The following is a 12929-nucleotide window of genomic DNA, read 5'->3' as shown; positions in this document are numbered from 1 at the left end:
ATTCATTTCCTTTCTATTGCACCAACCATTCCCCTATTATGGAATGGGGTCAAGATGCAGGTTCATCATACACCTTCTTGCTCTGCTTTCAGTTGCCTCTTCTTCTACAGGAAAACTGTGACGGTGAAAGAAATGGGTACTGTGCATGTCATAAAACATAAAATTTAGAGTGTTAACAGTGCTGATTTCCAATTTACTTTTTAATTTATTTTATTTTTTAGGTAAGTCATCGTCTAACAGTCATAATCAAACAAGGCAGCAAATGATCACCTAAAGATTGTTGCCAAATAAAAGATTGTTTTTATCAAAATTAGAGTTACTATCAGATTTCACCTGAAGCAATATGGTTGAAGTGAATTTGAACAGTCACACAAGGCATTCATCGGAGTTTTCAGCAACACAATTTTTTAAAAATGAGATTAGTAATATTTCTGACGTGTGTTCACATACCTCACCTTAGAATTCCTGTTTGTTTTGTACTAGAATGATGAAGTCTTGCAGTGTATTTTTCCCTTCACAAATCTCCCCTTAGGACCAGTACATTAACATCTTAGCTTGAAAAAGTGAGCTTTCTTCAGCTTTATTTTCCCACCAACACATTCTGGTCTAATTTTAGCCTCAGAAGAAGCTTCTCTCCCAGGTCTACCCACCCCTTTTCACATTTAAATTATGTTCCAGGTTTTAAGAATGCAGGCATTTTGGTCGCTAAGCAATAAAGAGCAACACCCCCTCCAAGAACAGTCTCCCAAGCCTCCCAGAGGCATAAGAAAGGGAATTTCAGGAGAGCTGTTGTGAACTAAATACTCATTGCATTTAATTGCATGGACCTGAATAAAACTGATCAGCCAGAGAAACAACTGGGGAGCACTGATGACCTGTATTAAGATATATAAAGAGATGGTTTCCACATAGTTTGTAATGGTAATTATTTTAACAGAAATAACTTTTTAAAAATCTCATTAGTCTTAACATAGTGAAATTCAGCAGAAATCCATTTCACAGCCACTCAGATTACAAGATAGCTTTTTGAGCTGCTATTGATTTTTATTTTTTTTCAACCTCTGATCCCCCTCTAATTTTCAGTCCTTGGACAAGTGCCACAAGAGAAGAGTGAAAAGGAGATGCCTTGACTCCACCAAATACATTACTAAACATTAGGCAGAGTTCAGCTGGACTTGGCTGCCAGCCTAGGAAGAGAAAGGCCCTGCTTGTTTTGCTATAATTTAATTTTTCATCCCACATGGGATCAATTAGGTGCAATTCTTGGCCCTTGGAGTGTTTTGCAGCCATTCACAATTGTACCTAAAGCTAGGGGATCCCTGAAAGAGAAAGTGAAGGTGTCCTTCTTCGGCATCATCAGTACTGTTTCAATGTGAGGTACCTCAGAAGGCAAATACGGCCAATGCAGCCTCCATGTCATGCAGGGATTCCACATTTTGAGGGCGAAAGGCCTAGCCAGTTGCTTAAACTGGGTTTATGGCATCTTTGTACCAGGTGAGCAGCCAAATCAGATTAATATGCAAGACTGCAGCCTGGATGTTTTCTTCTGTTTGCCCCCTTTGCTATGCCTAGCCCAAATATTTTGTCATGAAAAGCTGCTTCTCTCGGTCATTTTGGGCAACTGCTAGTCAATATTGCCATGGAATTTAAAGTGCTTGATAATCCCTTCTTATTTTGCAACTACTTTACTTAAGGACTGGAGACAGATCTAGGTAATAGCATCTGCTCCTTTTTATATTTAAAGTTACACAGGGCAGAATTCCTGAAGGGGCAAAAAAGTTCTCTCTCTCTCTCTCTCTCACACACACACACAGAAAATCTTCCCCTTTTCAAAAGGTAACATATAGAGTTCAAATTTCCTTTGGGACTCTTAACCAATAAGGTGTGGGAACCGGAATTTAGTGTCAGTTGCAAAATTGGAACCAACCAAACAGGCCTTCCCGTGTGTCATCAGTGATTAAAAGGCTAATGATGCAGAACAGGATTGTCTATGTAGGTGATTTTGCAGCAGAGCTACAAGGGTTTCAAACTCCCCATTGTTTAATAATAGCCATTTTAGGGCCTAAATCGGACAGTTAGAATCTCTGATCTGTAGTAACTCAGATGCAGAGTTGTATTTGTGTCTGCAGGTCATCCCAGTGTAATGCTCATGGAGAAATGTAGGTAATTGGTTCCATTCCCAGCACGACCATTTTGCAGCCAGCTTCAGCTGGCGGATCTCAGGCTTCTACTTGAATACAAAGTAAATATTGCATACCTAAAGTTTGCCCACACCTCCCTCAAGATTACCATTAAGCCAGGGATCAGCAAACGTTTTCAGCAGGGGGCCGGTCCACTGTCCCTCAGACCTTGTGGGGGGCCGGACTATAAGCCACCCTCCACGACTCTCCCCTCCCTTTCTCCACAGCACCGGATGAGCCCTGGTGGTTGCTTACCTGTGCCTTGCGAGTGGCAGGGGCTGGCGGCAGCAGGATGATGAACAGCACACGAAAGGGCTCCGGAGAGGGGCTGCTTAAAATGTTGGCCGCTCAAGCGCTGCTGCTGCTGGCACCAACAAAGTCCAGCCCCCTTCCTCCTCTAGGCAGGGCTGGGAGAAGCCAGGATGAGGGAGGGAGGAGGCGGCGCCACCATGTGAGATCCAGAAGGCAATTGGGCCTGATCTGGCCCGTGGACCTTAGTTTGCCGACCCATGCATTAAGCTATAACTTACATTTCCAGAAATAAGCATATTGTGATTTAAGGCATAGTGGATGTGAGATAGCTCTCAGGCAAGTCAGGCCACTGGTGTTTCCTATAAGGTGACTCATCTGCCTAGTCTCATGGAAATGTCAGGTCTATTTTGTTTTTTATTTAAAGATATCCAAGGTCTCACAGTGTAACCACAAGGGGGGTCTTTTCATCACAGCATATGGAACTTTGATAAAAGACTGTGCTCAGCTTACAAATGACAAGTTTCTTCCCAGATATATAAAAGTAGGTCCCACAAAGGCTAACATTATTATTGGTAAATCACTAATGGGCAAATTCTAAATAGGCTACCTACCCAGCCTCCATGAACTTGACACATTCCATAGATATGTTTCAATCAAAGGTCAGTTGTATCTCTAGATTTAAAAAGAAATGGAAAATTGTTCTGAAATGAGGACAGGATGTTAACCTAACAGAGAACAGGCAGGATGATCATCCTATTATTTCAGTCTCTGGGCAAATCAGGAGCTGCTCTTTAATTGGACAGCCGACCCTGGGGCAACAAGGAGTTAAGAGAAATCCAGTCCCAGGACTGCATGCTGTGCTTCCTCAATTAGGAAATGAAGCAGCAAGACAGCGGTTTATAATTAAAAGTAGGTTTGAAGTGTAGCATGTCAAGAGAAAGGTTTGTCACACTGTATTTTTCACAGAAGTGAGGTATGGAAAGAAAATTGGGGAAGTAAGGAACTGTGACCATGCTAGAGGCCTCACATAAGAGAGATTGGGGTGTGTGTGTGTTGCAGAGCATCTTAGGAGGGGCATAAGCTGCCTCTAAGCAACAATTAAATAAGACAGTAGAAAGAAAGGCATGTAAGCAGTTGTACTTTTCTGCTGCTAAGAAAAATAAGGAATCCCAATGGAATGCCTACATATTTTGATACTGAGTCATTGACCACAAAATTGCTCTTCAAATGTGGGAGATTTGAACCCGAAACAGAAGACAAGGTAGACATACCTGGCTAAGGGCCATGTACAAGATGACACGATTCAGGGCATTTGGTGTAACTAAACTGGCAGTCTGAAGCAAGGGTGGCCAACATGGGGTGCTCCAGCTGTTGCTGGACCACAACTCCCATCAACTTTCATCACTGTAGGCAAATGCTTTCCATTTAAAAGGTAGTGCCTTACGTACCTTGGATAGAAGAATGTTCAAGGAAAGGGTAGACAAGACATGGCAGTTCCCAGTGTTCAGACGCTAGAAATAATCCCACGTAGCCTATCTTTACAGAATCAAGATGAAAGGAACAAACCTCATTCAGTTAATTATGGTGTATGTTGCTGCTTACTCATTCGAAGTTCCTTTACCACTTTCTTTAGTTGATATCCCCTGTGATCACCCAAGATGCATGTGCACACCCAGCAGTCTTAGCTTTCCCAAGCATTCTGTGCTTTGCACATCCAGTCCTTTCTAGGGTGGTTACATGCTGCTCTACTGTGTTAACAGTTAACTTTTGTCATAATATCCTCAAACCACGGTAGATTTAAATAAACAGCAGTGAGATCTCCTGGTTTTACTGCTGTTATTTTCAATTTACAATCTTTATTGTATTCAGTGAAGATTTCCAAATTGAAAGCAGGGGAACAGAGATCAGGGACTGCAGTCTTCTAGAGTGTCTTGAGTCCTGGGACTAGGATGAGCAGTTGGAGGAGTTGCCAGCTGACAACCCCAAGGAGGAGTCCAGTAGATTGGGACAGGAGGTGTCCAGGCTTCAAGAGGATTCGCTTTGGATTCACAGATGAGGAGTCAGGTATCGGGAAGGGTTCCAGCAGTGTTTCACCCCAGCATTCTGCCTCATCCCCTCTCACTTCAGCCAAGCACTCTGTGTCCCCAGTGCCCTTAGTTCTCATGCCAGCCTCACCTCCAAGCCTGGTACCACCTCCAGCACTGAGATTGTCCCAAGCCATTCTCTCATGAGTCTACTGCTCAGCCTGGTTCAGAGCTGATGCTGATGCCTCTTCCATTGCCTAGGTCACAGAGGCACCAGTGTAGCTGAGAGCATATAACAAATAACATATAATGGGACACAAAGTAGTGTGTTGCTCGTTGGATCAACTTCTTAGCTTACTCAGCCGTGCATAGCACTTGTACCTTTGAACTCTACTTTGCCTATGCACTGAGCATTAAAGATTTTGCCAGAAATCAAACTATCGAGTACTTCATTCTCTAGTGAGACCTAGTACACAGAGGCCACATAATGATCGGATAGCAGAAACTAGGTCTTCCAAGAGCAAATCTTTGTCCACTATACAGAGAATTTCCCTTTTGTAATTAATTCCTCTAACACAGCTAATTTTAGCTTGAAGAAATATAATATGTCCCCTTCTTTCTCAAAGGAGGTAGTTGTACAATTTCTCTCAACTGTTTAATTTATTCCTGTCCTTTAATAAAATTGTTGGGTGCTTCATCAGATGTTCCCAGATGTCTCTGTATAGTGTATGACAGTTTCAACATGATTTGCATAGCATCAGTTCTTTAGTCTAATGTCTACAGATGCAACTTCTAACAAAAAAGATTAATGTCCTTCAGACTAAATTGCTCAGGCTTTTAGTTTTAATGCAGAGGGTGGCAGAATCTGATCCGGAAGAGTTCTAGTGTTTCTGTTGCATAAGGCATAGGGAGACTATTGCAATGACATCATGCAAATTATGGCACATATTGCTCAACCAGTGAATTCCAAAGGTTTCCAGTAGAAAAGGATATTCATTTATTTGCAGAATTGCCTGAATGGCAACAACCATGAAAATCTCAGAATAAATGTGGAATTTGGGCAGCAGAGTGGCGCAAACATGTATCTTTGCATGGGGGGGAAAACACAGCTTAAAAGTATGGAACAGGAGAAAGTGAAAAGAAGGAGTGAGTGACAGGCTTTGTATGGCCAGAGCTACTATGGTGTAATGTAGTGCAGTGTTACATTAGGCTTTAGGGACCTGGTTTCAAATCCCTGCTCAGTCATCAACATCACTGGCTGACCATGGCTTTACCTACCTGCAGGATTTGGGGAGGATAAAATGGGCTAACCACACATGGATTGCCCTGAGCTCATTGGAACCGGGATGGCATACCAATGGGATAAATAAACAAGTTCCCTTACTACCCTGGTTTTACATTCTCTCTCTGACCCTTATGGCAATGTGCGAAGAGAGAGCCTGGCAGTGATAGGAAAACAGAAATATAGGTAAATTAGACATTTCCCTTTCCAATCTGTCCTCACACCCCAGGCTTAAGGAAAACTGAATCAAAGCCAAAAACAATGCTGTAATTGTTTTGCTGCATCTGGATGCTTTGAGACGGACACGTTGGGCGCTGCGGTAAAAACTGAACAGGACTTGTTCTCCCTCCTTCCCTGGCATGTCCAGTGTTTGTGCTGCTCAAGGGTAAAAGCCTTTTTACTTTGTGGCAGGATTTATCCATTGGCGACTACAGTGGTACCTCAGGTTACATACGCTTCAGGTTACAAACTCCACTAACCCAGAAATAGTGCTTCAGGTTAAGAACTTTGCTTCAGGATGAGAACAGAAATTGTGCTCCGGCGGCACAGCGGCAGTGGGAGGCCCCATTAGCTAAAGTGGTGCTTCAGGTTAAGAACAGTTTCAGGTTAAGTACGGACCTCCAGAACGAATTAAGTACTTAACCCGAGGTACCACTGTATGTCCCAGAGGACTGAAAAATTCTGCCAGTAATCAGGATTGACCCAATAAACCCCCAATCCCATTGGGAACCTCTGAATACCAAATAAGAGGCATAAGTGATTCTGAATACCAATTGCTTGGAAGCACAAGTAGGGAGACTGTTGTATTTGGGTCCTTCAGGCTTCCCATGGACATCTGGTTGGCCACTGTGAGAATAGGATGTTGAACTAGATGGGCTTTTGGCCTGACCCAGCTGGTTCTTCTTGTTTTCAGATCTTTTTTCTGTGTAGCTTAATAGTGTTTATACTGGCAGTGACTCTCCTGGGGTTTTCATATCTTACCTGGAGATATGGAGTTGTTCCTTGAAGATTCTGCATGCAAAATACATCTTCTACCACTAAGCTATTGCCCTTCCACAACTCTTGGGAAATTTGTACCTTCACATTTATGGAGTCTGTCTGACATACAAACCAGTTAGAAAGTCATCCTTTTATGCCTTTTGGTTTGGGCTCCTTCTTGTTCAGTTACTACTACTAACATGCTGCTTCTAAAGTTTAGTTAATTAGTAGATGGAAATAGCATTCTTATCTATATAGAAGTCCTACTGGGCAGAAACAATTCCTTCAGAATTCAAATTACATTTCTGTTCTCAAATGCAGCTTCTTTTATGGCATGGCAGAGGTGAACATTTACTTCCTATAGCTGAAGCTGGTGCAGGACCCCAATACTAATATAGATTAATCACAGTGAGGAAGCAGGGTCCACTTAAAAAAAATGGTAAAGCACCATTTATTAACATATGCAAAATGTTAATATTTCACAAAGAGTCAAGAGTTCATAGGTTTATCCAGTGTGTCTTAATAACAGTTTAATGTCTACCTGTACATCAAAGAGAGGCACTGAGTGAGGAATAGAGAGGTTGTGCACTGCAGATTCACAAAGCCAGTAATCCTTGTAATTCCGGAATGAAATTATTACGCGGAGATCTGCAAATATTGGCTTGGCTTGCCTCAGTAGCCACAAATCCCCTCCTGTGAAGTCTTCTAGCATGTGGAGAAGGCTTAGGGGAGATGATGGGTTTTATCTCATTTGTGCTGCAGTTTGCAAAAGGAACAGTAGGAGTCACCTGCCACTGTTTTTACCTTTCCCAAATTGCACTAGAAGCCTCTACCTCTTCCTTGAGCCCACTGACAGAAGCAGAGGCTTTGAGGCAGATCGGGGATCTCCCTCCCCTGTGAGAAGGTTTGGAAAAGTTAACAGCAACGTGTAGGAATCCTTGATATTTCTTACCCTCTCCAAACCACATAGCACATCTGAGAGCTCAAGCAAAGGGCTGGAAGTGGAGATAGATGGGCTTGCATTTGTAGACATCTGCACCTTGTTTTTGGAAATAGCTGATGAATGATGGAATGGTTGACTAAGGATAGATGGCATGTGACCAGCATGTCATATGACCAGTCTATCATGAGATATTGTATGAGAAGATGAAGAATCTTCCTTGGTTTGAGACACTGAGGAGTGTTTGGCACAACTGCTGTTCCAGATGGATTTTGCTACCATCTTGTAATAAGTGTTTATTCAAATAACTTGAGTGCCTTTTTTTTTTTTTACATTTCACCATGTCCACTCTAACACAAAACATACTGAAAAAGAAAGTGCTTGATCATAAATTTCATCAGTCAAGTAAGCCTCATATATATGTTGAAAATTTGTGATAATGTGCATCTTGATGCAGTGATTATGAGTAGTTATTTGAATTTTGGAGCATTCTCACCAACTTTGTTAACTTTTACACTGCTTACAGGTTGCTCGCAAGGTCTAACATGTGATTGCTATTAATTCAGTGCACAGAATGGTAGATGTTAGAAACAAGCACTCTACATTAAGTACAAGCCCCACCTGTGACAATGGAACTGGAAGGCTTTGTTCTGGACTACATAGGATCCTCTTTGAACTGAAGTCTTGTATGTTATTCATGCAAGTGTGTTCACTTTGGATTTCAACACTGCAGAAGTTTCAATAATGACTGCTGCAGTGTAATATTTGATCCTTAATTTTTTAAAAAAATATCAGTCTTATTAAACACTGATTGAGATAATTATGTACCCAGAACAATTGTAGCATACACACAAAATAAGAAAAGGGAACAGCTGAGTCATACTGATGTACAGTCCCCGAAGGAAGCCATGGTCAGTTGCAGCTTCCCAGTGTACATGGCTCTAGCGAAACAGAAATGGATGTTTACCAACACCTATGAACCCCCCATGTTTCAGAGAAAGTGGAAACACAACTTAAGAAATTATTAAGATGTAAACATTTTTCTCTTAAAGTCAGGAGCAATGCTTCCTTGCTCAGGTGGGCATTGTGCGAGTTGACAGCATGAACCCTAGAAGTAAAATAAAATACAGCAAAAGCGTCAAGACCAAGCAGGAATACACACATGGAAAGCTTACACGCCTAATTCATTTCTGTGTGCTTCCTTACCAGACTCTTGAACTTTCTGTCCATGAGGCTTATGCCACAGGAGATGGCACAAATTCATTTCTCTTAGAAATGCTAGACATAAATCCAGCCAAATTTAAGCAGGTTTATGTCCTATTGAATCCAACTGGAGAAAATTGAGCACAGCCTTAAATATATTTTTGGCTGAAATCAAGGGGACTTAAACATCCTTAATCTTGGCTGGACTGTGCTCATTGTGAATAAGTATGGAACGTGCACTGCCTCTAGTTGGTAGACTACACATCTTAAGCTTCCACTGGAATTCTAGGGTTTTCTGGAACTCTAGGGAGAAAACAAAACAATGCTAAAAACAAAACAAAACAAATCCCTTATAAAAACCCACAGTGCTCGCATAAAAAGTTCCAGAACATTGCATTTTGGATGCCACAGTGCAGTTTCTCTGTAGGTCAACTCACTTAAAGCTTCAGTGATGTACACCCTTTGTTCTTGGTGTAAAAGCTGAGCTGAACCCATTTGAATTAATAGTTCTTTTTTATATTTATCTTCCACTCTTCTCTTTATTGGTTGTTACATCCTGGAGATGCTGAAGAGGTGCCTCCTTGCTTTTGTTTCTTGCGCCTTTTGTTGAGGAGACGGTTGTTGGATGTTTTCAAATCTTTAATCTTTACCTGGTCGTAGTCCACCCTCATGGTCGCTAAAGCACTAGTCATCTCCTCCTAAAACCCACATGAGGCAATAGTTAGGTCTTAAGAAGTGGAGGCCACTTTCCTACCATGTTCAGGTGAAAACAGAACCCTCTGGTCACAGATCTCCATTGACCTCCCCCAGCCAAGACTAAGAGTTGTGCCCTTTCCCATAAGAGAGCTCATATTCTACCCAAGTGGACTGTGCAGCTAAATGACAAGGAACACATATGCAGAATTATACTGAACATTTCTGACAAAGAGATTAGAAGGACCAAGGTGAAATAAGTAACACAACGCTACAGGAATCCTTACTGAAAGCACTATATTTTAACGCTAACAATATTTTAATACTTTAGAACAGTGTTTCCCAACTGGGGGCAAGGATATTACAAGGGGGTCACAGGTGAAAAAATGCATAAATGGGGGGCACAGCATTAGGCTAGGGGGTCATAGAAGGAAGTGAGAAGCGAAGGGGGAAAAATCATTTTTAAAAATCCTGATTGGACAATCGCAAGCAGGTAAGGGGGTGGCCAACCAGGGCCTAGTACTCCTTTTTGCCACGTGCATTTTCTTGGAGCAGTCTTAGTTTGTTTCTGGCAGGAGGGGGCAATCACTGAGGCTCCTGTTTTGACCAGGAGAGCCCACAATCCAGAACGCCTCAGGTCAGGTAAGTGTGGTGGTGGGATGGCAATGGATAGGGCTGGTTGAGAGGGAGCTGTTTTGTTGCTGCCGCCAGTGCTGGGCCTGGTGGCAGCCTGGACCTGACGGTGCAGGGTGCAATCCACCCCAGCACCTAGTGGATCAGGGCCTTTGGATGTTGCTGAGGGGCACAGGGCCGGTCACCAGTGTTAGCCCAGTTCTGCAAGGCGTGGGGTGAAATCCACCCCAGTGCCTAGCCGAGTAGGGGCGTCTGGTGCTGCTGACTTGCATCTAGTAAATAACTAAGTGTCTACTCAGAAGAAAGGCACATTGAGTTCAGTGGGTCTTATTCCCAGGTAAGCGTGTGTGGGGCTATAGTGTTTTATCCAGGCAGCCAGGGCTCCTCCTGATGACGATCTTTTTGCACCGGGTCAGTGAAGACCACTTGCTTTTTAAAATTCTCCCTGTGCGCCTTTGGGACTATATCTGAAGGTTTCCCACTCTCTGTCACATTACTTGGGTCAAATAAGTGTTGTTTACTTTTTATAATACATGGAAGATGGCTCTCCCTCAGGAGGTTCTGGACTCTCCTTCCTTGGAGGTTTCTAAGCAGAGGTTGGATGGCCTTCTGTCATGGATGCTTTAGCTGAGTTTCCTACGATGCAGGGGATTGCAGTAGAAAGATAACCCTCGGGGTCTCTTCCAGCTCCATGATACTATGTTTTCCTGCTTTAACAATATTTCATTATGCTCCTATCATTTTGTGTAATTGTATTTTGGATAAATTATATATAAAAAAATTACGAATAAAACATGTTCTATTTGCAAACAAAACATTTAAATAGCTACCTTTCTACTGATTGGAGGGGGGCATAGGCATAGCCAGAATTTTTGTTGAGGATGTAATGGAAAATGCACAAGAAAAATAGAGGAGGTGTAAGTTTGGCCTTACACAGCCAAACCTTCCTGTGAGTCCTTGCAGGACTACTGTCCTTAAGGGTGGCCCAACTCGGGCTTGATTGCCCTGATTAGAAGCCCTCATTGCTATGGGTGGCGGCGGTGGAGATATCTAGCCCCACCTGGTTGAGGCAGGTACAAATAGCGCAGGGCAATGTGGTCAGGAGGACGAGGATGGACCAAACACTGCTGAAGTAGCCCACAGTTTGATCTGGTGTTGTATGTGGGTGAAGGTCTGTTGGGGGGAATTGTTGCTTTGGAATTGTTCCTTTGGGGTTCTTTCTTGATGGTAGAGGGTTTTGTATTGCTGTGTAAGAAGGTTTAAGGAGGTTTACCATTTGGGATTTCGGTTTTGTTATTGTTTCAGGAGTTCTGTTGAAATAAAAAATATATTTCCCCTCATATATTGACTACCAAAGATCATTTAAAGAACCTGCCAAGTTAGTTGGCAAAACAGGGGGGCAGGTTTTTGTTACTAGGGGCAGAATCTCAAATTTGTATTGATTTTTACTTAAGGGGGGGCAGCTGCTCCCCTGCCCCCCAGCTATGCCCATGGGGGGCCACAGGAAGGAAGCAATGTCAGAAGGGGGGCTATAGTTGGGAAAAGGTTGGGAAACACTGTTTTAAAACATGTTTTGCTATGTGTAGGGCTAGAAAGTGTTTTGCCTCTGAGGGTCACATGCAGAAGTGGGTAGTCACTCAGAGGCTGAATACCAGTAAGCAGGGTCAGGGCACAAAGTGGCATGGCCTGGGTATGCATGTGCACACACTCAATGCCTCTCCCTATGGATCAGGAAATGGCAGACTTCTGTCCACCCCACCAGGGAGAGATGACGCTCCTGCTTGCCTGTCAAAGGGTTGTTTAGTAAGTTGGAGAACCACTGTGCTCCCCAAGACCAGTAAACAGCTATTGGCATGTTGGAAGGAGTGTGGTTTGCATGGAAGTTGCACAGAGAAATACTCTTTCCGTGCACCTTCCTCCCCATCACTGTGCAAAAAAATCAGTATCGAGAAGGTAGACTGGGCATCCATGTGGAGGGGATGGGCAGCATGCAACCCGCAGCTCATGGTTTACTGACATGTGTGCTAGAGTCTGTCCTTGGTTGAATATAGACAACATCTCAATCAGTTATTTCTGTATAGTTGGGCAATCGTTATGAAAATGCTGGTAATGAGCTGGTAAAAGATGTTCAGAAAGAAAAGCAAGCAAACTATCTCTGACTGAATTTGCGAATGCCCAGCATACTAATATATGTGATCATTACCTTCACTTCATCCCAGTGATCTTTATCCTCTTGCAGAACCCGGGCAGTATGAAGAGGGGTAGGTGGCACCACCATGGATTGCTAAGGAAACCAAAGAAGCAGCTATTCAGAAACAGTAATTCTGACAATAACACACTCACACATTACCACTCATCGTCCTTGCTGATGAAGTAATTACAAGTCTTGAGAAAATTGTATAAATATGTCTCCTAAGCAACAGGAGGGAGAGAGAAAAACATACTTAGCTGCAATGCTAAGCACAGCACAGTTGCGTTTTCAATATGACTGGAATATGTGTCATTTCCATAGGATTGCTGCTATGGAATAAGACTGAGGGGCAAACACACATCTGAAAACCCAGAGTGAAAAGCTGCCAGGGAAGAGTAAATCCGGAGCAGGAAAATAGCAGGAGGGTAAAGGGTGATATGCTCCCTCTGTTCCTGTGCTTCTCAAATTGCACTCCTCTCCAACTCAGTAATAGGGCTCTAATAAATGTATTTCTACATAATGTGAAAATGATCAACCCCGTGCTTCAGCACAT

The 12929-nt window shown here is 42.9% G+C and overlaps 1 protein-coding gene across 1 annotated transcript in view; it reads right to left on the bottom strand.

Moving 5' to 3' along the window:
* Positions 1–7146: 7146 nt before the first annotated feature.
* The window catches only part of MAPKAPK3 (MAPK activated protein kinase 3), a 72807-nt gene continuing 67024 nt past the window's right edge, over positions 7147–12929 (bottom strand). Inside the window, exons 10-11 of the mRNA XM_081900345.1 lie at positions 12389–12469; positions 7147–9557 (exon numbers count right to left, since the gene is read on the bottom strand). Coding sequence (XP_081756471.1) covers positions 9399–9557; positions 12389–12469 — 240 coding nt within the window. The 3' untranslated portion in view covers positions 7147–9398. The remainder of the gene's footprint in view (positions 9558–12388; positions 12470–12929) is intronic.

The sequence above is a fragment of the Podarcis melisellensis genome (genome assembly GCF_964234715.1).
Source record: "Podarcis melisellensis genome assembly, chromosome: 2".
NCBI classification, from domain to species: Eukaryota; Metazoa; Chordata; class Lepidosauria; order Squamata; family Lacertidae; genus Podarcis; species Podarcis melisellensis.
This window is presented reverse-complemented; position numbering and strand designations above follow the sequence as displayed.